The 24,754-nt window shown below is 44.7% G+C and overlaps 2 protein-coding genes across 6 annotated transcripts in view; one reads left to right on the plus strand and one right to left on the minus strand.

The window, feature by feature from the left end:
* Nucleotides 1-2,402, minus strand: part of KIAA1328 (KIAA1328 ortholog) — a 173,812-nt gene extending 171,410 nt beyond the window's left edge. Inside the window, exon 1 of the mRNA XM_075726776.1 lies at nt 2,321-2,402. Coding sequence (XP_075582891.1) covers nt 2,321-2,372 — 52 coding nt within the window. The 5' untranslated portion in view covers nt 2,373-2,402. The remainder of the gene's footprint in view (nt 1-2,320) is intronic.
* A 353-nt stretch (nt 2,403-2,755) lies between these two features.
* On the plus strand, nt 2,756-24,142 carry TPGS2 (tubulin polyglutamylase complex subunit 2). Of its 5 annotated transcripts, none has more exons than XM_075725840.1 (7): nt 2,756-2,857; nt 7,284-7,363; nt 16,058-16,145; nt 17,850-17,999; nt 19,631-19,744; nt 21,229-21,389; nt 23,362-24,142. In XM_075725840.1, exons 1-7 carry the CDS (start codon nt 2,785-2,787, stop codon nt 23,587-23,589), a joined length of 894 nt encoding a protein of 297 aa, XP_075581955.1. In that variant the 5' UTR covers nt 2,756-2,784; the 3' UTR covers nt 23,590-24,142. The 5 variants fall into 5 exon arrangements, with proteins under 5 accessions (XP_075581955.1, XP_075581954.1, XP_075581956.1 ...); XM_075725839.1 differs by having other exon boundaries at nt 17,850-17,981; XM_075725841.1 differs by having other exon boundaries at nt 17,850-17,981; nt 19,640-19,750.
* The last annotated feature ends 612 nt before the right edge of the window (nt 24,143-24,754 follow it).

Here is a 24,754-nt window from a genome sequence, read left to right on the forward strand (position 1 = left end):
ATTAGAAATCTTGTACCAACACAGTTAATGTTCAAGGCAACAGCAGAGACAGTAATCACAGGCATCAGAGAAACTGAACATCGTATGATGCTGTATGGCTCCCCTACGGCAAGCAACAGTGCATCTGCCTTTATCTATTCAGCAATTCTAAAGAGAAGTTCAGTTTTCCAAAGTTATTAAATCAACACTACCCAATCTCCAAAATTTCCCATCCACCCGCCCTTTTTTGAAAGCATCCACTATTATTTGCTCTTGTGCCATATACATTTTCGGGTATTTAAACTTTTCCAAGATCAGAGGCAACACTACCTACTTGCAAAAACATGTCAAATGGAAATGGTTGTCAAGAAGAGCCTCATTCCTTGGAATATCATGCTGCACGAGGCCACTGCTGGGCTCAGGAAACCGTAGTTAGTCATGGGAAACAACCAGTCACCCCAGTGGTAAATTGATAAAAATACACTGTCATTGTAACTGCATCACCACTTCCACAACTGAACAGAGTAGTGACAGCGTGGCAACAAATCTGATATGAGATTACTAACCTTCACCCTATCACGTCACAAAAAAAGTCATAGGCAATTTTTTTTTTTTTAAACAAATGGGAAATTATAACAATGTGTTCCCTAAGCAGTCCATTGGATGACTGGCCCATTCTGCTTGCACATTGTTTTCCAGTGGGTGTGTAATCAAACATAATACAAGAGCACACACACATACTCTTCAATCACTTTGAGCTGCTGCTGGCATCCTACTCTCAGTGTAAGCAACAGCAATGCCTTAACTCCCTCATACCTACAAGCTAAATTGTCAGCTCCTAAATTTCCACCAGGCCAGACTGCCCGTTCCACCCTAATGACTTCAAGTAGCTGAGCCTCTAACTCAGCTACATGAGCCCAAACATCAGTGTCAGCTCCTTCTGGTTCTCTGAACTATGCAAGCACATCTCTCTCTAGCCAAGCTTTCACAGGCTGAATCCCCAGCACCACAATCTCTATCTACATGTCCAGCCCCATGTAGTCTCCCACCACTGCAGCCTGCACGTCTTCTACAAAGCCACCACAGCCTCCCACTTGTCCCTCACAGATAGAGCCCTCTAGCCTCCAGGTCCCCCACAGGCTCACCCTAAATGTTATGCTTGTAGTGAAGCCTAGACACCAGTCACAAAAAAGGCACATCATTTTCTTGCTGCCTGTTCAGCCTCTAGCCTCAGTGTCCTGCTTTCAGCAGGAATAGAATTAATCTTCTTCCTAGTAGCTGGCATAGTGCTGTGGTTTGGATTTAGTATGAGAATAATACTGATAACACACTGATGTTTTAGTTGTTGCTAAGTAGTGCTTCTGCTAGTCAAGGGCTTTTCAGCTTCCCATGCTCTGCCACGTGCACAAGAAGCTGGGAGGGGGCACAGCCAAAATAGTTGATCCAAACTGCCCAAAGGGCTATTCCATACCATATGACATCATGCTCAGTATAGAAACTGAGGGGGGGGGGGGGTTGGCCAGTGGGCAGCGATCGCTGCTCAGGGAACTGGCTGGGTATCGGTCAGTGGGTGGTGAGCAATTGCATTGTGCATCATTTATTTTGTATATTATTATTATTATTATTATTTTCCCTTCCTCCTCTGTCCTATGAAGCCATCTTTACCTCAACCCACGAATTTTACTTTTTTTTTCCCCCAATTCTTCCCCATCCCACTGGGGAGCAGGGGGAGTGAGCAAAGGCTGTGTGGTGTTTAGCTGCTTGCTGGGTTAAACCACAACACTCAGTTTCTCTCTGCTGATTCCCTTGCAAGTTTCTGCAACCTGAACTCAGTTCCGCCATTTCCTACATATCTGCCTCTCCCGGGATTTCATAGCTGGGTCACACAGAAGGTGGACATCCAACCCTCCCTCCTCTTGCAGGCCACCTTTGCTTTTAAATCCCACGTCACTCTCCACTCCCTGCAGGCAGGCACATGCCCAACGTCCCTCCCCTGGCCGAGCTCCCTCACACTGGAGAGCGGAGCCCCCAGACCCCCTGTGCCACTGCCACAACCCCCGTCCCACAGCCCCGCGCCGGCTCCAGCCTTCTCCACACCAAAACTCCAACGGAGCCGCCCCCGTCGCCTGCCCCGACAGGCCGCCCCCGCGCCAGCTCACAGCCTTCCCCGCCAGCACCCTCCCGCCCCGCTGCTCTCCACACCGCCCCCCGGGCCCCGACCCCGGCCCCGGCGCCCCCGCCGAGCGGCCGGCCGCTCAGGCCCCCCCCGCCACGGCACGGCCCCAGGGCGGAGGCCCCGCCGCGGGTCCCCCCGAGCTGCCCCCGCCCCGCAGAAGGATACTGTCCCGACTCCAGTAAACGCCTCCGCCCGGCCCGGCGGCCACCTCCGCCATCTTGAAACAACCGCCACTCCCAGAGTGCCCCCCGCCGCCCCCCCAGCGCTCGCCGCCCATTGGCTGCCCGCGCCGGCTTCGCCCCGCCACCGCCGGGGGCCGCCGGGCGCTGCCGGCAGGCGGGGGAGCGGGGCATGCTGGGAGTCGTAGTCCCCCAGCGCAGGCTGGCGAGGGGAGGGCGCTGCCGCCGAACTACCGCTCCCGTCAGGCCGCCTCAGGCTTCCCGCCCGCCATAGGCTGACGGCGGCGTCGGCCGGGAGAACTACCCCTCCCAGCGCACCTCGCGGCTACGGGGTGGGAGGAAGGACAAAAGGATTGTGCCCCCCTCCCCGACACACGCACACGCCCCCATTGCTCTTGCCCGCGTACCGGGGCGTTGACGGCGAGGGGAGGCGGCAGGGGGCTGCGGAGGATGGAGGAGAAGCCCTCCGCCAGCATCAAGCCCTACCTGGACAAGCTGACCCTGGGGGTCACACGGGTGCTGGGTGAGTGGCGGTGTGGGAGAGGCCCTTGGGCCGGCGGTAGGCCGGGGGCGAGGCGGGTGGTGGCTCGGTTGTCATGGAAACTGCCCGGGGGCGGGAAGGGGCGCCTCCCTCGGCGCTCAGGGCGGGGGTCCCGGGGCGGCCCTGCGAGGCCCCGGCCCTTTCATGGCCGCGGGTTCCCCGCCAGCCAGGCCAGCCCTGCAGCCGGCAGCCGCCGGGCAGCCCCCGGTGCGAGGCCCGGGCGCCCGCAGCGCTGGGAACCGCGGTGCTGCGGGTTCAATCAATGGCAGCAATCCGGAATCTCTCAGCTTAAGAGAGCCCTACGGTTTCAAAAAATTAAAAAAAAAAAAAAAAAAAAATCAAAGAGAAAGCGTCGTGTTGTTCAAAATCCTGCATGATTTTTAGCCTCTGTTGTAACACAGGGTCAGCAGGTATTGTGCCTGATGGAAGGAGTTCAGCGTGGTGCAGTGTTCTGGCTGAAGGCTAATCTGTGAATCTGCTCAGGATCAGCTCCCCATAAATAGTCACCCTGCAGCTTGTTCCCATAACCTGGGACTTTTTCCACAACATGCCCTGCTTGCCAGCTCAGTATTTTGCTCAGATCTTGAGCTTTCTCGTCTCCCTGCAAGTTGAAGTTCAGCAGGCATGCAAGGCATTCAACATCTAAAAGTAAGGCTTCCCAGACAAAACTTTACTCATGGCAGTAGAATCACAAGAATTGGTGAAAGTATTTGGGTGTGTAAAGGATTTTAGCATCAGACCTTTCATCTGTCAGCAGTTTGGGGCACAGAACTGTCATATTTGTATGCCTGGAAATCAATACGTCTATGCCAAGCCCTGCGTACAACATTACAAATGGCAGTTCCAGAACTTCTTCCTATGAATTTTAAAGGCAAAAGTGACTGCTGCAATTACCTCACCCAGCCAGAGTTTCATCTGGTAACGTAATTGTATTGCTAATTGCACATGTTTTTAGATAGTGGCTCAGACAGACGAGATTAAAAGGTTAAAATGCTTGCTGTGGGCTTCAGCAAGGACAGGATTTCATCCTCAATCCCTGTTCAGTGTTCTCTTGGTGACATATTATTAAGTACAATAATGTACTTAAATATGTTGGGTGTTGTTTTTTGGGTGGGGTTTTTTTTGTTTCTTTGTTGTCCATTGTGAGGTCAGGATAACATTATCGTTGTACTCTGTGAGAGCATTAAAAAGGTGAAACTACTGATGATCAACCATCATGGCAAATGCTTCTTTGAAGTAGCTCTTTTTAAAAAATTACTCGCTCTACCCACATTTTCACTACTGAGGTTCAGATGTATGAGATCTGCACTGATGTTAACTACATCCAAAAATAATGTTGCCATATAAGCTGTTTTGGGTAGGCATGTTCTTTACACCAGCAAGACATGGCAATACAGATTTGGCTCTGAAAGTCCTGTAGCATCCTTTTCACATGGAGGTGTTTCCTGGTTTGTGTTTGGGGTTTCTTGTTTTTCTGTCTCAGATGACTTGTATTGCGCGCTATAGCAATGCGCAGCCCAGTCCATTGGAGTGGTGTTTTGGTCTGGTTCTTTTCTCTGTTTTCCACTCCTTCTGGGAACTGTGTGCATTTTTTCCCAGTGAAGTCCAAAGCATGTAAATTCTGCCACCATATTAATTAGAATTGCTGAACTAATTGGGAAACATTACCAATCTGTTCAGTGTTTGTTTCTTTCAAAAAACAAAGGGTATCTCATTCAGAAAGATGCCTTACTCAGTAGCTTGCAGCACTAGAAACTATCTTATTTTAAATCTTCTTTTGGGAAGTCTCATGAAGCCAGTAGATACCTTTCTGTCTGTCATAACATAAAAGCAGTAATAGGCTTTTCACTCTGTTGAGTTCATGAAGTATTTTTTTCAGGAGATAGAAGTGATCATGTAATGAAACTCAACGTACTCCTTTTAAACAAGAAATTTTTGCATGTACACTATATGGGAGCTTAATGCCCAATTCTCCAATACCTTTATGAACATATGTTCGTGGCACTATTTCAAAAACCCTCCTTTAAACAAATTCTATGTATGAGGTTGGGGGAGAGGGGTGCTTTGGGTTTTTAAACTTGTAGTCTCTGTGGAAGTCCCTACAAGGAGGGAGATTTCTCACAAGCATTATGGAGGTTATAATTTGAGGAAAAAAGAGAGGCATCTTTCCCATTGCCAGTATGATTCATTTTGCTGAAGTTCTATGACTAATGGCAAATTCCAGAAAGGTTGATTGCTCACAACTAAACCTGGATGGGAGGTATTAGCTGTTCTGGACTGACCACACTTCACTATTTACAGTCTTTATTAGATAAAGAATGTAACTATTCATACATTTTAAAAAGATGCTGAGAGTTTATCCAACTTACAGGCAGTATTAGCAGCACCATAAGGACTGATAATGCATGATTTCGCGCTTCAGCTTTGTGTCAGACCATTACATTGACGCTTTCTGATTAATAACTGCAAAGCATTTTTGGAAGCTTCCAGATGAAATGTCCTAAAAATAGGACAGAGTTTACTGTGACCTTGATTCAGAATAGTTAATAGGGAGGAGTCTCCTGAACTACTGAAGCTTTTTCCTACACCTTTTCTCTAACCTAGGTGGCTTCTTTATCTCTTCCACCTGGAAGAAAAAGCAACCCATGGCAGACTTCTTTAATGTTTAATGGAGCTCCCATCCATACTTACACACATCTGTTAAACGTGATCTTCAGTTTACCCACAGAATATTTTTAATATAACATTCAGGCTTTTAAGGCAGAATTTCTTTTTCTTTTGTTCTTGGATTTGCTTCAGACCTCTTTAGAAGTTGCAGTTCTCGCATTCCTAGACATCTTCTTTGGCTGATATTTAATCTTCCGTCATCCCAGCTGAGCCATTGTGCATGATGAATTAAACATCCCTGCTGTTTTCTTTGATCACAGAAATAATAATTACTCTGTTATTATAATCTCTTAACTTGTCATAAGGCTTGCATAGCTTAGATGGAAGAGACTGGTTAGATCATTGATTCCACATACTTCTTCAGAAGTAGAATACATACGGATGGCTTATATCTGAGCAAGAGACAGATCCCCCCGCCTGCACCCACCTATCTGAAGTGAAACTTGGTGAAACATCAGAGTCTTCTGTATGTTGGGGCCCCGCATTGGCCAGAAAGATTACCTGGGTGACCTACTATGATTTTAGTTTTTTCTTTTTTCTGCCTTTAACTTGGAGCTTGGTTTTCTGGTGCTATGTTTTGTCTTTCAAATTATCTGACAATCTAGTAATCAATTCTTCCAATTAAAGTGAAGTTTAGACCTACTGAAACTGAGTGCTGTTCTTCCACCAGCAGAACAGACAAGGGGAACACCACTGCTGGAATTAAAAGCCCAGCACTGAAGATAAAAAACAAACCAAAGCTCTCTGGTGCCTGCCTTTCCTGTCTAGTGCACTCTGTATGTTTTACCAGAAAGCAATTACAATATGTGTGACTGCTTTGGGAGCCAATACTCTCACAGCAGAGTCAGTCTTGAAAGCCCTGCATAGTGATCACTTCTACTCCACGGCCCTGTGTGCTGGGCTTGCGATTCCCACAACAAGTTAGTAGTCTTTCTGGACCTGATCCAAAGTGAATGAAGTCAGTGGGAACTCTTTCAGTTGGCTGTAGGTGAAGTAAAACATTATAAAATAGTAAGTGCAACGGAGACTGTTCTGCCATCACACACCTGCAAGGATAGCACCATGTAGATTAGTATCTTGCATTTATATAGCATTCTTTCCCATGAAATACTCAGATTATTTTTTTTAATAAATTATGAGCTCACTGCTCGTTACAAATTTGCATGCGTCCAGCTGGGATTCCAGAGAACTGATGTTTGCTCATGCAGGTCCCTTGGCAGGACCAGATTCTGCCTCTGTTCAAACCCACTGAATCCAGCACTGAAGTGTGCCCAACTTTGTGGGGTACGGTTGTTAGTAATTCACAGCAACACCGCACAACATCTTGTGCAGAGCTGAGACTATCCTACCCAAATGAAACCACAGGCCACACTTACAAAGAAAGATTCATCTCTCTTTTAGAGTTTGCCCAGGAACCCATGGTTGATTTTTCCATGAATCCTCTGTGGAAGATCACACCTTGAATATACAATGTGTGTGTGTGTGTATGTGTGTGTGCATATATATCCATAAAAACCATCAAAGGATGGCATCTTGTGCAGCACTAGGCATCTTCATGCCAAGACATGCTGAATACAGTTACACACAAAAAAGAAAGCGACTGCTCAGTCAACAGCATAATGCTTGCAGTCATTAATGCCTTCTCCCCAGCTGTCAGTCAGGTTAGCTTGCAAAATTGTCTGGCACTCAGTGCTTGGTGTCACCCATGCCAGCTGCAAACATGCTCCTCTTTTCCTTTTAGAGACCTCTCCAGGAGTTGCTGAGGTGTCGTTTGTGGAAAAGGAGCCAGCCGAACGCCACGCAATCATTTCATGGGAGCAAGTGAGTATTTTCGTGATAATACTGCAGTGAGGTCAGTCTGAATGTGCAGCAGCCCATGGAGAATGTCAAATGCAATGGTTACCTTGTGTTTGTTTGTGAGACAGCCTGTTAGCAAGTTTGATGCACAGTGGAGCCTAAACAGATTTCTTTTAAATCAGGTGTTACTCTGTCTTTTAGGCTATCACATGCACCTGATCTGTTACAGAAGCTTCACCAGTGTGGGTATATTCAGAATGGCAACTCTAAGAAGAAATCACATAACTGTAGTAGGCAGCACCAGTGGTGACTCAGTGGAGAACAAACATTGTTCTGACTCGGGTCTGAAACCATTTTCCAACTCCCTTTCAAACAAAATGAAGAAGCTTTTTATTATTTATGGCCATTAAAGGTAAAGGCCTCAAGCTGGAAAATACCACTAAGCCACCCAGTTCGTTCCAGTTATTTATTTCTCTTTTCAGTCTCAGCTATTCATTTCCATTTCTTACAGCCCCTCCTTCCACCTCCTCTTCGGGTAACTGACCCAATCTTTTGGCCAAGGCATGTCCTGTTGCCTGTCCTAGAAGACTATGAAGGACGCATGCTACCTTGACTCCACTGACCTCACTGCATCAGTGTGTGTGTGACCAGAGGGCTCCTGAATACTGTCGTGTGACTCTGGTGGGCAGAGATGGCATTTTTGGTCCCCTTTTTGAATAAATGTGTGTTTATCAATCCCATGACCATGGGGGAGTAACTGCTTTCTAGGTATCACTCATATGTAGGCAAGGGACAGTAGAAGCTGACTGGCCTTTGGAAAGGGACACGGCAGAGGATGTTGTTGAGAGAATCATCCTCCCCCTGCTCCAACCCTGGCTATGCCGTAACGCACGTGCTCCCAGAGACTGCACTTGTTAACCACTACGTAAAATAACTTCCCCTTTGATGATGTCTTGCCATTTACAGTTTTTTCTAAACAGTAGGAAAAAATCTTGCGCTAGTTTTGGTAACACCCTATCCCAGTTAGTGATCTTTATCAAGAATTTACAAATTCAGGTCAGAATGTACGCACTGCAAACCTGTGTTATTTACTGAAACTTGTACAGTAGCCAGCAGCCATGGTCAGGCAGAAATGTCCGGTTTTTCAGGTTTGTGTGAACTCATTCCTGATTTCCTGTAGCTGTTGTTCAGGTGTCAGATTAACTGGGCTGGAAAGTCTGAGGCACCCTGAGTGCGAGCCAGCTCAGGTCTGGGAGCAGCAGAGTGACATTTGCTCACTCTTATGTTGGGTGGAGAGGACTGCTTCTTCTGAACACGGTATTGCTCTCATTTCCAGGTGCTGAAACTCCTCTGAACTAAACTGTGTTTGTTGCAAAATTGAGCTATTCTTGTAAAGCCAAAATTTGAAATGCTGTAGCAAAGCATTTCGCTCTAAAGATGTCAAAACAAAACTTCAGCTTCCCCCCCAACCGGTGATGGACTAGGTTAACTGTGGAAGTAAATGGTCAAAATTAAGTAGAAGTTGTTGAGCTGGACTGCTAATGGTGAAAGACTTTGCTATCTATTTCTTTGCTTTTGGTTCCAGTTGCATTGACAAAACCTGAAATCTCCCTTCACAAATTAAAAGATAACTATTTTCCTTTTTTTCTTGAGCTTTGAGGATGAAGTCTGATATCTAACCAGTCCATGCAAGTGCAGTATGTCCTGCAGTGATCATTAAGTGCAAAGCACTCAGCACCTCACAACACCCTTCCAGGATGAACTTGCACCTCACTTTTCCTCAGACTGATCCTGCTTGAATTTGAATGCAAGTTTATGTGTACCCAGTGTTCACTTTTATCGCTGTGGGTTTTTTCGTAGCCGCTAGGTGGCAATACTTATGCACGTAAACATTTCTCCACAGTTGAGATTTTAACAAGATCTTGTTACAGTCTGTATTTTGAACTCTCCTCTACGTTTTGGTTATGAAAGTATTTGCAGAGCTTTTTGTGTGATGTAGGGAAAACTGGTCAAACTATTCCCAAAATGACATTCTTTTTCCCAGAAAAACCTCTCCTTTCTTTGAGACTCACCAAGTAAAAGCTGTAACGATTTTTTTTTTTACATTTTTTTCTAGAAGCAGTTTTTCCAGTCCTATTTCAGTTTTGCAATGGAAAGGTTTTTCTGCTGAGAGAGAATCTATGGTATTCAGAAACTCTTAAAAGAAAATCAACCTTTTTTTAATTATGAACAATTAAAATTACATTCTAATAATGCTGGCAATATGCGGGTTTTTTGGTCTCCATCAGCTGTGATTGTTAAATTGGGCTGTGCCAGGTTTGTGCTAGTATTTAACTGGATACTACAATGGAAGTTTTAAAATCTTAGACCAGCTTGTTGAACGTCCATTAGCTGCCATGAGGCTTTGCAGGGAAAGGTGAGCTTCATGACAGGAGACAGTGCAGTAAGACAGTAGGAGAGCAGAAGAGATTTTTCCAAGGCTTTCTGTAGAGGCAGAAAGAGCTGTTAAGTTTTACACTTTAGGAACTCAAACCTGAAATCAATCCTGAATATTTTACTGGAAATCAGCACACACACAAAAATATTTAACGTAGATGGTTGTCAAATGTTTACATGGGTAGCATCGCTTCCCCAAAACTTTCAAGCCATTCAAAATATTTTAATAAAAACAGATAGTTTTTTCACCTTTCCTGATATTTAGACCTACCAAGATGTTATCTTTTCCCCAAGAAAGTGAGACAAGAAATAGAAGGAGGAGTAGAGACAGAGTTACCAGGTCACTGGAACACCAGTGCTAATAACTGTGTGTCATCCTATGAACCCGTTCCCACTCCTAAAATTAGGCTGGCAACTGCCCTGCTCCCCTCCACATGCAGTTCTCAAAAGTAGGTGTTATACTAAAATATTGCTAGAAGGCACTCTGGTATCTGCAGTGATGATGTCTGAGCCACATTTTCTTTTTGCCTCAACCAGAAGAGAAATAAGTCATGCACATCATTGTTTTGGTTTTCAAAAAACAGAAAATTGCATTCTGTTACGGGGAGCTGGAGGTCCCAGAGCTCAGCACCTCAGCAGGCCAAGCAAAATGAAGGGGGTCATTTTGCCTGTTCCTCTAATTGGCTTTTTAGCAGTGTCTGAACTGCCCCTCGCTGGCTGTAAGCAATTCCTGCCCACCACATTGCTGGAGCATTGATATTCTACAGCTCTACATGGGAAATTTGTTGTTTCTCCTTATGCACTTTGTCTACAAAGATTTCTTTCTGTAATAAAACCATTAAAAAGCTCTCAAGCAGTCTGGTGCTTTCTGTTGTGCACTGTCTTAGGCTGCCAGACAATTTAGAAACTCTCCCTGCATGTAAATCTCAGTGGGAACTGCAGTGGTGGTTTCTGGCTATTCTGGAAGTCTTCCTCATTGCTTCTACCATATCTTTTTTTGACTTAGAAGCATGCATACAGCCGTGCACATCCACAAGGGTCCTTCTTGCCATCCTCCTTGTAATGTCCTCCCTCAGCATTAGGCAAGCCTGCCATCCCTGTTCCCCAGGAGCACAGGGTCTGCCCATCTTGAACCTGCCTTGTGGCTCTGACCATGGGAGAGGCGGGGAAGTGGATCCAGTAGAACCAGTGCATGAGGAAATCATAGAATCTGTAGGTTGGAAAAGACCTTTAAGATCACGCAGTCCAACCGTTAACCTAAGACTCCCAAGTCCACCACTAAACGGTTTCAGGGCAGAGTAATAATTTCACGTTTCCTGGCTTGGTGGCTGGATTATCTTTTACTGCAAGTAAAAACTAGGAGTCGTTAAGGTTGGAAAGGATCTCCAAGATCAGCAGTGCAAGCCTCAACCCAACACCGCCGTGCCTACTAAACCGTGTCCCAGAGTGCCACATCTAGGCGTGTTTTGAAGAGGCGCGGGGATGGTGACTCCACCGCCTCTCTGGGCAGCCTGTTCCAATGCTTGAGCACTCTTTCCGTGAAGAAATTTTTCGTACTAGCCAAGCTAAACCTCCCGCAGCGCAGCTTGAGGCCGTTTCCTCTCGTCCTGGCGCCACCTCCTTGGGAGAAGAGACCAACAGCCACCTGGCTACAGCCTCCGTTCGGGTGGTTGTGGAGAGCGACCTTATGGTCTCCGCTCGGCCTCGTCTTCTCCAGACGAAAGAATCCCAGTTCCCTGAGCAGCGGCTCCTCATAAGACTTGCTCTCCAGAGCCTTCAGCGGCTTCGTTGCCCTTCCCTGGCCACGCTGCAGCACCTCAATGTCTTTCCTGGAGTGAGGGGCCCAAAACCGGACACGGTATTTGAGGTGCGTCCTCACCAGTGCCGAGTACAGGGGGACGATCGCTTCCCTGCTCCTGCTGGCCACGCTATTCCCGACAGAAGCCAGGATGCCGTTGGCCGCCTTGGCCAGGTGGGCACACTGCTGGCTCATTTTCAAATGTATATTTCTTCCAGCTGCATAACAGGGGAGAGGCTGGAGGACTTTTGGGAGGTGGATAGTGTTTCTGACACAGTGTTCCCCTCCTGTGGGGCCTTATAATATGCCGATTAAAAAAAAAGCTACACAACACTGTCCTCAAGAGAATTGCCAAATCCTTTTCTCTGCTGCGAGGGACAGGTCTGCCTCAGCCCCATGCCTTTTGGGGGAGGAAATCCAAGCAAGGTGATCTCCTGGGAGCCCCCTCCCAGATCAGATTTATAAAAGATGCAATAAGAATGTCTCAGTATCTTACGTAAATTAACATCTTCTGCATTCACTGGCAGCTAGGGCAGACCAGTCATGAAACAGCATGACATTAGGGAGAGAGAAAGGTGGCTGTTGATGTGCTCTGCTACATGGAAGCCCTGAGAAGTTACATGAATCCCTTTCTTCTCTCCCCAGAAGCTGGATAAACTAATTCAGTATTTTAGAGAAGTCTCTCTAGAGCGATATGCTTTGAGTGCTGTCCATTTCTTTAGTATATTTGCTTGGGAGGCATTGTTACCACAGTGCTTTAAGTGAATTGCCATATGTCAGTGTTTTAGCTCTGGATCCAGCACTGATCAGGTCTCGGCAGCAAGGCTACCGTGATTCTAATATTCTTCTCTTTCCTCAATGGACTGTGCTTTCTTGGGAGACTATTTGGGGATATTATGGACAATAAACAAGAGAAACAGACCTCACACACCATATTGGGCACTTGGGATATTTTGTTTTATGAGCTGATGAGTGTAACCAGATGACTGGAGTGAAAACAGCTGCTTGCCAGGCCTGTGGTTAAGCCACTTCTGGCACGTTATTAGGAATACTGTGTTTTATGGGGCTGGAGATCACAACCCTGGAAAATACTGGTAGAGCAGGGAGAGTACTGAGCTTGAGAAGCCATTTTTAATGCATAGTAGTGGCTTGTTTCTCTGACTCTGTTGTCAGAAGACCACTGTTTTGAAGTCACAGGATCATGTGGCTAAGCATAGTATGACAGATCAGTCAATCCTTTCCATCAGATGGGAGAGATGGATATTAGTGAAGCTTTCTATATGGAGGCCTTTTCCTGTAGACCCCAGATTTGGTCTGGTACAGCATTTTCCACCATCATTTGGAAAGTCATGCAAAGGGACATGGTTAGGAGAATCCTAAAATAAAGTGGGGAGGGCAGCAATTTGGAGAAACATGCACATGTTGATCTTTCCATCAAGACAAGGAAGATTCAGAGCAGAAGGCCTATCCAGGTGTGATTATTTCCTTATCTGAATCAGCTATGTTTGTTAAATTGGGCTGTGCCTGGTTTGTGCTAGTATTTAACTGGATACTACACTGGAAGTTTTAAAATCTTAGATTTTGTCATCCCAGTGGATCTGGTTCTCCTGCTTAGAGGAGAACACCCACTGAAGTCAGGAGAGCTGTTGCCATATGTGTTTTTACTGCTGGGGTAGATTAGTTAAAATTGGGGGATTTGAAATGGACTGAAAGTGCTGTGTAAACATTTGTACTCAGTTCTGAGGCTTTGTAGCAAGTCTGTCGTATTTTCTTTCTTCATAGTTTTAACCCTAGTCACTGTGCTTACAGCTACAGCTTGAAATCAGAAGTGGTGAAAGCTCAGCATGAAATTATAAATATTTAGGACTGAGAAGAACCAACAGAAGAAGGTGTGTTTGTTAAAAGCATTTGAAGAACTTCAGATATGTCCATGTGGTTTAGTAATCTCCTGATACTTACCACCAGGGCCTCAGCCATCAGCAGGCTCTTATCAAATGACGATAAATTATTCTCAAAACAAAGTTTCTACAGTATCAGATTCTCTGCTTTAATATTTGTTGCCTCTGAAGATTTTCCCTACCTGGGTTAGGAAAGCACTGTACTAACAACCAGGCTGCTGATGGGGCAAGTCAAGTGACCTGCCCTATTGCAAGCTGCAAAACCATTAGTATCTGGGACTCGTCAGTAGCAGTATGTCAGCGTAAATGGATATGCTTAGAAAGTAAGTTAATGCACAGGAGTGAAGGTTGTGTGTGGCTTAGAGGCTCCTGCACAGTGTATATGCCACAGTTTAGGGGACAGGGACTGTAACAACTCAAAGAAAGTGACTGTAAGGCTTTAACAGGCAGAAGGGCTGCTCTTGTCCCAGGGGAGGGAGGAGATGTGGACAGGAGGACACCAGGGCCTTCCCTTGCTTGTGCCAGTCACTGATGACCAGAGGCCAGTGTTGCAGCTGGGTGCACAGCTGGCAGCTAGCTACTGCTTGGTAGATACATTGGGACAACATCAGGGCAGATAACTAGATATGCACAAGTTGCAGACACAGGGAAGAATCTGATCAGCATCTGTTGAGATGTTACAAATTTGTACCCAAAGCGAAGCAGAGCTACATGAACTGCATGTGCATGGTTCTTTTCCTTAGCTACTGGTTACCAGAATATTATTCCTGTATTTTATGATACTTTGAATGTTATATTTTCTAGCAGCTGTAGGGAAGTAGTCCCAGCAAAGGCATGATATTGGAAAGCTATTAACAACTGATACCTCTGCTTTCTCCAGAATAATTCTGTAACTGCTCCAAAACCCACCCAGGCCTCTGAGGCCAGGCTGTGAATACCTACCTGAATGACATCTTGTTCTGTGGCAGGGTAAGCCTGTATGAGGGACAGCACTACTGACCTCTAAATGTTCTTAAAGTTTGTAGTTCTATCATTTCTTGCTTTGAGTGTCAAACTCACTGCACAAAGAGGAGGCCATGTCCAACAACACATCTTTAAAACTGGCTGAGTGAAAAAAATACACCTTTTTAGAAAAGGCTGAAAATCCTGTCACAAAAGTACTTGAACTATCCGACATGCTATGTTGCAGATCTCACATTTTTTTGTCCATTTTCCCTGTAAAATGTAGCTCCCAGAGTTCTGTGGTTATAAACAGGTCTCAGATCAACATTTTAAAGAAGTTGTCTGTCCTCCTGGTTCAATGACAAAGCTTGACCCTTGGGGGGTTTATTTGTCTCTTTGTTCCTGACTAGATTTAAAAGCACATGGGACTGAAAACAGAATGACCACATGTTGCAACTTGGAGGTTCAGACTGCGATTAGAAAAACTTTTTCACAAGGAGGGTGGTGCAGCCCTTGGACAAGTCAACACAGAGATTGTGGAACCTGCATCATTGGAGACTATCCTGAGTTTTGGGGTCTGATTCTTTTGGAGTCTTGAATTTGACAATACTTTAAATGCAAACTCACTTCAATCTTTCTCAATCTGTTTTTTATCTAAAGCAATTACAAACAAAACAACAGATAACTCCTTTAGTCATGTGTGTTGCTTGTCTTCTTAAAACTGACAGAATTCTGTTTCATTTTGTGCTTGACATGTCAACAGGAACGGAGGGTCACTGGTCTGCAGCCAGGTCTGTCACAAGGAGCAGTGCCTGCAATTGTCTATAGCTCTTTGGGCTTCTTGTTGTTCTGAGAACTAAGCCTTTATCCTTCCTTCCTCATATTTGTTGCATAGCTGAAGAGTCTAAGTTAAAAAAGGCTCCTTCCACAACCAAGATAGGTATAAGAGAAGAGCCCTTGTTTTTAGAAGCCATCTCAGCAGCTCACTGGAGTTGCTTCTTTCACTGTTGGCTCAGAAGGAAGCAGGTTCAGGAACCTCAGCCAAGCTGCTGAAGTTTGGTAGGATAAAGCCAGACCAGCAGGTTTGTGAGCCTGACTCTATGTGTATTTGGACGTACACTGTTTGTTAAGTGAAACATCAGACCTGCTTGACTAAGTGCAACTATTGAGTCTACGCTTCTCTCACCTCCTCAGAACTGGAGAAGTGGAGAGTCCTTGTGCTAGTATTATACTTGCTTTAGTGGAACAGGTAGGTTTAGTCTGATTTCTCTTGAAGCAAAGCTCTACTCTTGTAAGCCGTATATATGAAAAAGCTGATTTTTCTTACATATGTGATCTTGGAGTGGCTGTTAGAGTCAAAGGATGATATGTCATCTCAGTTGTGAGATCATCACATAATCTTGTGATGACTGACTGCTCATTGTGAAATTTTCCCAAGTCATCTTTGTTAATACAGTAGCACAGACCCAAGAAATAATGCAGTTGTCTCTCAAGGTTTTAAGGTGAGGTATTTCAGCTGATTTGAGTCATCTTGGAGTTGAGCAAAACATTTGGTGGCAAACATTTCTGTACCAATATTCAATTGTTCTTTGGGTTTGAGGCACATTCTTCATTTTCCCATAACACTTTGATTGTGATTTGCAGAAAAACTCCTGCATATTGCCAGAGGATTTAAAGAACTTCTATCTGATGACCGATGGTTTCCAGATGACCTGGAGTGTGAAGACCGATGGTGAGTCCATGTGTTCCACTCCACCAGTACCCTCATATCATTGCAACCAGTCTTTCCTATGCTGAATCTCTTTAATTTCAAACTTACTTTCTGCACAGTCAATATACATTTGTCAGCATCCTGCATTAGTCTGAGCAAAAGCACATGCACTGAGTCATTTTGAATGAAAAATCAGCACCATTCCTTACCTTGCAAAAAAATGAAGTAGTTTGTTTCTGCTAAGCAGCTCGATCAATGACTACAGAAAACTGACCTCTGAATTAGTAAGTGAGTGCAGTTCTGCATGGGATCATAGACTATTTTAGAGATGTCCTAGTGAGGAAAAAAATATGACTGCACATCAGAGGTCCCTTCCTGATGCAACAGGGCAAAGCCTATTGCTTGCACATGCTGGACTTCCACAGAAGAGACATGTACACTGAACACTGGCTAGAAACCAAACAAGTCTTCATGACATCAGTACCATTCTGTAATACACTGGCCATCTGTTGACACTCAGATTTAGGTATGTAGTTTAAATCTCACACCTGGACTCCCTCTGTCGTTCATGGAGAGAGAAGCAGCTCTAGCACATTATCCTGTCATAAAAGCAGTAGGAAGAGTCACCCTCTGATAAATGCCTCTCTCTCACTAAAAAGTGTATGTACGTGCCAGAGCCTGATTCTGCTTTCCACCAGCTAAAGTCCGTACATTGGAGTTATTTCTGGAGTCAGTGGTGGCAGTGAGAACAGGATCAAGTTTTAATGTCCATCCTTGTTTGGCAAGAATCAGGCAGCTCATTCAGTCTGCACTGGAGCCCTGCAGCTACTATCCTGGCTCTTGTTGCCTTCAAGTGAGGTTGTCAAATTGGGCTGTGGACGCTGCTTGCTTCTGGAGATGGATGTCAAATACAGGGTTTTCCTCAGGAAGTGGAATTTCATTTTAGAGACAGTTGACATCAGGGCTCTAACACCTGCACTGAGTCCCTTCATGTTTCAAGTGGGATTTAATGTGTTGTGACCTCTGAAAAGCCTTGTTTTCAGGGCACACAAGTGCACAGAGATCAAGGCAGCTCACATAACTGTTGTGTTTGAGCAAGCATCCAGTAGTGCCTTCTGAGGCCCTTCACACCGGCATGTGGCTGAACAGGGTGCTTGTTGACTTGTTGTCTGATATCAGTACTAGTCCTCGGAGAGTCAAGTCACAAGTCCTCAAGCATTCATTCAGGAACACCCACATGTTGACACACTGATAAAATCCTGTGTTGGAGTGGGTACCAAGAGGATGCGCCCCGAGCAGGTACATGGGGTGGAAGAGGACAAGCTGCCCAATAAGCTGTGAATGGGTGGGGTGGTTTCTGGTAGGAAGGACAGCAGCAGGGAAAAGAGTTTTGAGGAGGTGGCTGTAGCTAGCTAGGATTTTTAATAGCCAGTTTCACAGGACTGGGCTAATAGCTGCAGCACAGACTTAGCCAGCAGTGTAATTCTCACACTTGCACAGCTCTGAGATGGTGTCACATCACCTGTAAGTGTGATTCTATGCTTGAAAAAGTCTAATTTTTCCTCCTGTGGAGCCTGACTTGGTTAAGTGTCCAGGCCTGCTGTGTATACCCATGTCTTCTCCCCTTCTGTGTTTTAGAAGAGGTTGAATTGATGTGTGGAGGAAAAGAAATACCTCCTATGCTTTCCTGATGCTGGATGTGATTAATGATCAGTCTTATTGCAGATACTCCGATGCCCCTGGGCTCCATGGTAATTAATAGTGTCTCGAAGCTATGTCGGCTTGGAGGTTCCTCTATGTACACTCTGCCTAATGCACCAACTCTCGCTGACCTGGAAGATGACACAGATGAGGAAGGTAAGGTCCTGTTAACAGGCTAGAAAATGTGCTCTGTCTCATCCCTTTTGCTCTGTTAGGATAATGTTAGGATATAGCACTTGGATATAGCAACAGAAAAGGTCACTCCCGGTAGATGGTGTTTTCTTTGTCTCCTGGGCCGGATCTAATATATGTCCTATTAGTCCCCTACAGCCTTGAGAGGTAGACCTGTATGCTGTGAATCTCATGGGGATTGTTAATGCTGCCAGTCACTAGTATTATTTGCATACTCTTTTAACAGCCTGGCAGCCCTCCTGTTCTGCCTTTTCCCTATTTAAATTTTTAACTGAGGCTTCCTCCAGTGATTCGGCTTCTGAATTCTTTTGTGTGCTTAGGGTGTTACATGAACAGAAGATAAGTTTTTGTCTTGGTAGTGAATAGAGCTGGATATGCTCTTTGGAATTAGAAAAATAACTCTGGTAAATACATGTAAGTGTGAGGTAGCGCTGGAAAGTGTGTTTCCAGACTGCCTAGAAATGCTAACCATCCTGCAGTTTAGAGAGAAAAAGAAGAAAAAAGCTTTCTCTCAGAGCTCTTACAGTCTAACAAGACTAGAAGAAGTAAGAAGATAAGAACAGAGTCAGGTGTCATGCTGACTCCTTAAAAAATTACTATTTGATTTCAGTCTTATCTCTGAATCTCTATAGCTCTTGTAGCTTCTAAATGTGGTTGAAAGTTTCTTTTCGCACATTCCAGCTTGGCTGCAGTCCTAATATTCTAGCCATTGTAACGAAATGGGCCAAATTCTGCTTATATTTAGCCACTCTGACCTCCACTGATGCACTTACAAGGTACACTCAGAGAAAGTTACATCCCTACCAGTGTTCTCGTCCTGACTTTCATGGAAAGCTCTTTGGAAGAGTACAGCTCTTGTGTCCCCTTTCTTCCTCAGCAGCATTAGAATTCAAATATTCTGCAAGAACTTGCAGGTACATGATCCTAAAATGGTCCTGTAGAAAGGCTATGTGGTGGTTGTGGGTCAGAAGTTGGATATGAATCAGAATGCATGGCTGTTGAGAAGGACGCTGATGTCACAGTGGAAAGTATGAAGAAATGTACACGTCTCCAAATTCATCAAAGTGTTCTGTCAAGAGAAAAAGAATACACTGTTCTTCCTGTCCTCCTTAGAAAAAAGAGAAAGTAGGGCAAAAAAGAGATAGTGGGTAGAACAGAAGTAATGGACTTCAATTGCAGCAAGGAAGATTCAGGATCCACATGAAGAAAACTTCTAAGTGATAATGATGGATTTGGGTTGACTGCCTGGAGATTGTGGCATCTCCAACACTGGAGGACTTTAAAAAAAGGTTAGACAAACACCTCTCAGGAGTGACATCTGTAAAGCTGATCCTGCTTTATGCCAGGGAAGGACTAGAGGGCAGCTTGATGTCTTTTTTCAGCCATCAGGTTTTGACTCTGTGGTTTGTTTTCTTGCTGGAGATTAAAATTTTTCTCACTTTTTTTTTTTTAACACAGGGAACTTAATCCTTTCCAAGAAATATAAAATTAATATTTTGATTTAGTTCTTCCTCAGCTGATTTATTTATAAGTATCAAATAGATTAATTCTTTTCAGCTGAGTCACAGTCAGTTTTCCAAACATGTTTTATGAAGACTTTTTTCTGTTTTCAGGTAATGGAGACAAACCAGAGAAGCCACACTTTGATTCTCGTAGTCTTATCTTTGAATTAGACCCGTGCAATGGGAATGGGAAAGTTTGTCTTGTTTATAAGCATGCTAAACCAGGTAAGAGTGAAAAGAGCAAAGTTAGCCATCTCTTATTGTGGATTGTACCTGGAGGCCACATATGTAGAATCATCTTAAACTTCTGATCTTCTTTGCAATTTGTAGATGAACTGGGACATGCTGTCTCCACTGAAGTCAGGGACTAAACCTTACAGAGGCTTAACTGGAGCTAACATTTTCCCTCATTTTAATGTTTGAGTGTGAGTTATAACTTTCTGCATACATAGCATACTTGCATACTAAAACAGGAAAGCATTCACATATGACCTACAGACGATCATGTTGAAATAATGCAGAAGGCTAGAGCTCAGCCACTAACATACCTCTGGTTACTTGCATGTCTTAGAACAATTCCCTTACGTTTTGATGGGAAAGGATGTAACGCTGCTTAGAAGCAAAGGGCAGATGGTAAAAAAGATCCTTAGCTGATTGAGGCAGACTTAGACTGGTTCTTCCACCTTGTGCATGGATGCAGAGCCTCCAGGTGCTAACTAGGTCAAAATGTGGCAGGAAGGATTGACCAGGAGAGTGAAAGACATGAGCTGAGCTGTTCCTTCTGATAGACACACAGAAAGCTGTTATCAGTCAGGATTACTGAAATACCCGAGTCACTTGTACATTAGTTGTTGTCTGACACAGTGCACAGGTCACTAGGTGTATGTGTATACCATATGTTCACTGTGTGGGGGTGTGCAATTGTGATATACCTGTCCTTAAGAAAGCCCTTTGGTTGTTATCTTGTGTCTTTCGTTGGGTGTGACTACAGCTCCCAAGGCAGAAACTTCTTACCTGTCCTCTTGCCTCCCACTCTTAGTGATTTCAGCAAATGCAGTGGATAACCTGGGCAAGGGGAGGGAGCATTGTTTACAGGTGTTAATGTCAGCACAGGGGACAGGCAGTGTGCTTAATTGACTGTGTTCAGCTCTCAGTTTCCCAAGTAAAATCACTTCTTTTCATGCTCCAAAGGATGTCACCAGCAGAGAAATATTTGATCACTGTGGAAATATTTTGCAAAATGTGTTTTTGTTGGCAGCACACACTCCCATGACTTCCAGACTCTGGACTCTATTCAGTAATCCAGATGACTGACAATTGAGTTAGTTGCTTTTTACTTTGTGGGGTAGATAAATGTTTGCCATAATTGGACTTTGAACTTACACTACAAAATTGCTGATGTCCAAGCACGTTCCATGTAGAACATCAGTCCCAGGCTGGGAAAGAATAGCATTGCATCCATTTTACAGTGGGGAAAATGAATATAATGGCTACTGCACACATATTTTTAGTAAGGCTGAGACCAGAACCAAGTCCTTTTCAGTCCCCATCCCACAGTGCCTCTGGATAATCATCTGTTAGTCGGTGATGCTGCGTTTTAGAAGCTGCAGCCTTTCTGATAAGTATGTTGTGTCTCCCACCTGACAATGGCCAGGGGTTGATCTTATCACTGCAAAGCAACAGTGTAATTTGTGTTTGTTTTGTTCTAGTTGTCTCAACAGACACAGAGATATGGTTTCTGGACAGAGCTCTGTATTGGCATTTCCTCACCAAAACCTTCACAGCCTACTACCGCCTGCTCATTACCCACCTGGGTCTCCCACAGTGGCAGTACGCCTTCACCAGCTATGGGGTCAGCCCCCAGGTCAAGGTAGGACAGCAGGATCCAGCTCATCAGTATTTTGCATAAGTATAGACTGGAAAAACATCCTTCCACCTTTTGACAAGTGGGCCTCGAGTGAGCCAGGGAAGGGGCCATGAGTCTTTCCCCTATAGCGTGTTAACAGTCATTTGTTTGTGTTAGTGAATTCACTAACATTGTGTTAACACTTCTTTTCTCACCCGAGCTGGGTTCTGCCTTTGACCTCTAACAGCAGGTGGTGGAACCCCAATTATTTCTCTGCTTTCTTGACTCTGAAGCCAACCTCCACTTCTGTGACTGCTGGCAAGTGAGGAGATATAAAGCCATTCATCCCTACAGCTATGAAAGGTTTGTCTAGATAGTTTTCTGGGCGTAGCACCGAACAAGAGCCTACTGCTCTCTGGGTGGAGAGGGAAGTCCAGGTACATATTAGACAGAAGCCCAGAGGAAAATTATGAGCTTGAGCCTTGCCAAGAATATTAATTCCTTTGCATCCTCCTCAGTCATGAAGGGATGCCTTGATAAAAATGATGCTCAAAAAGGGGCAATTTAAATGCCAGCAGTCCTAGAAGTAGTTACAGGAGAGCTCCAGCTACAGCCTTGTGACCATTCCAGCCCCTTATTATTAAAATTGCTATTCTGCTCTGCTGGAACCCTGCTATTAGAGGCTCCTGCTATTCCTCTGTGCTTGACTGGGCCTTCAGCCCTAACCCTGCTTCCACCTTGTGAGAGGTCGGGGAATGGATCTGACAGTACTACCGAACACAGCACATAAGCCTGTGCAATGTCTTTGCATGCTGGCAAGGCCTGGCGGGTCTCAGTGAGTGTCCTGCACTTCACCCAGACATGACAGCTGTCTTACCAGCATGACATTCCTTGGTCCTGCCTCAGCCCTGTGTGTACATCAGAACTACTCACTAAAATCACTGCCAACTTCCTGTCTATCAATGGCTGTAGAATTTGACTCTTTGTATTTCCGGTGTCTTCCCTGTAACACTGTGCTGTACTTTATCAGTCAAGGCTGTGTACATGGTACTCTAGCATATGCCTGTGCTCTGCCTTTCTGTAACTTTCCTGCTAGAATATTTTATTGTGTTCTGTATATTCACAAACCTTAGTGAAATCATTCATGTATTCCCTAATCATTTCCAGCCTCTGTTAGTTAAAATCCTCCTAGTGTGTTAACCATTATCATTTTTAAAGGTCTTCAAGGGTGGTAAATAAAGCTGTTTTCCATTAAGCAGGACATGAATAGATTGCCATCTACATTTTAGTATTGATCTTTTGTTTATCTTGTTCAACACTTTTCTGATGGTTTCTGCGGGATTTGTAATACCATAACCCCTACAGTTTTATTTCCTGACCTCGTCAATGGAAAACTGATAGGAAAAACAGTAAGAGAACTGCAGGGCATAACACTGTGGTGGCATCTGGGTACCAAAACAAAATCGTAGTCACTTCTAGGTGTAAAATCAGGCCAAAGAGAAACAAACACAAAATCCTTTGTGTAAAGAGTTAAAAACCCTACATTATTGTACGTGTGAAGAGAGCAAGGGAGGCTGTATTTTGAGACGGTCAACTAGTTTGGTTCCAATTTATAAGCACTTTTAAATTCCAAGGTTTTTTAATCTTTTCTGCTTCTCTGAATCTAAATAAAAGTGGTTTAGTTTCATCTCTCCCTTTGCTTCTCCTCCTGTGGTTTAGAGTTGCTCCTGATAGGAGTTACACTGCAGGAAAGGTAGTGTTAAGTTTGTGTCTGGTTCTCCTCTTCCCTGTCTGGAATGTGGGGCAGTTCCAGGGCTGTAGCTGTAGCGTGCCTTGTGTATCCTTATCACAAGGCACTCTGCATGGTCCTGTAAACTGCAAGCTGATAAGTGGTGCATGATTAAAATCAGATCTCAGGGGTGAAGGGGAGCAGGGTGGAAATGTCTAATTGCAGTTTGATTTTAACCTTTTCCTTCCCCACCATCCTGCCTTTCAGCAATGGTTTAACATGTATAAACCCATAACCATCAACACAGCTCTCCTCTCTGAAGAAGCTGATTCCTTTGTGAACAAGCTGGACCCCAATAAGGTATTTAAAAGCAAGAACAAAACTCCAGTGATCAAAAAGAAACCACTGTCCCAGCCAGCAGGCTCCCAAAAGAGTCACACAAGCGTGACCTCCTCCAAGACATCCTCACTAGCTGGGAATTCTTCAAGGAAGTGAGATTCCCCCACATCTGACCCTGGACAGCATTTGCAATAAGCTTTGATGTTCTCTGACGCAGAGTCTCAGTGGTTCAGACCAAGTTCCTTGTGCATGAATAGATGTGCCCATGGAAAACACATTGCAGCATTTGCATGAAATATAGCCACGATGTGCTTTGACATGGAAGGGATGTCGTTCCTGGAGACTCTGAGAAAAAAACTTGAGACATTGATTTTATTCCCTTCTGCTGCTTGCAGCGTGTACTTTTCAGAGGGCATGAAGAAGCCCTTGATGTCACTGCTCTGTAGGGAAGCTTTTGTTCCTGTGCAACTACAGCAGTGAAATGAAAGCAAATGTAAGTCACCATTACTTTAATAGACCCGTACTGAAATACAGCGTATGAAGATATTTTTGCCATCTCCTTTGAAAGAAACCTGTCCTGACCTTGCATGCTATTGGAGCAGGTTGGAACCCACTGAACAGAGAGATATCTTCTGCTTCGGACAGAATCAAGCTCCTCATTTTGCTGTGCTCCTTCCAACTTCTGCTCTGAGATTCATGGTACAAAGGGACCTGGGGCTTCAGTGTCTCTGCATTGGCCTAGCCGTTTGCTCTACAGCCCAGACCACTTTCTGGCCTTTGTGCCGTATCTTTTCCGATAGTGACGTCTGTGTGATGTCCTTCCCGATAAGCCTGAAGGCAGCCAGAAGCTGCAAGATCCCTCATTGCCTCTGCTTTCTCCTCTTGTGGGAACTGCTGAGCCAGGGTGGGTCAGTGGTGTTAAGGGTAGGAGTCCCATAAGCCAGGAGGACCCCTTGGTTTGCCACACGTTCATTTGCAAAGTTGACCATTCAAACAGCCTTTGTCACTTTTCAACTGGGCAGGATCTGATCAGGGGCCACTCAGATCCTACAGCCTTAGAAACCCCTGATGCTGTTTTCTATACTGTAAGTTTTCAGGTTAGAACTGCACTTTAACACATTCACCGCTGGTTTTCAGTTACATCTGATTGTTTCCATTACATTTCTATGCTGTTCTGTCTCCTTACATATCCTGGAATCACGTGGTAGCAACCAACACATCTTGCGCCTAAGCAGGGAAATCAAAGTCTCCACCTTCAAATAAGCATTGATTATTTAAACAGCATTATCTTTTATTTATGAAACAGTCACATAATTACATA

This window comes from Pelecanus crispus, chromosome Z, assembly GCF_030463565.1.
Source record: "Pelecanus crispus isolate bPelCri1 chromosome Z, bPelCri1.pri, whole genome shotgun sequence".
In the NCBI taxonomy this organism is placed as follows: Eukaryota; Metazoa; Chordata; class Aves; order Pelecaniformes; family Pelecanidae; genus Pelecanus; species Pelecanus crispus.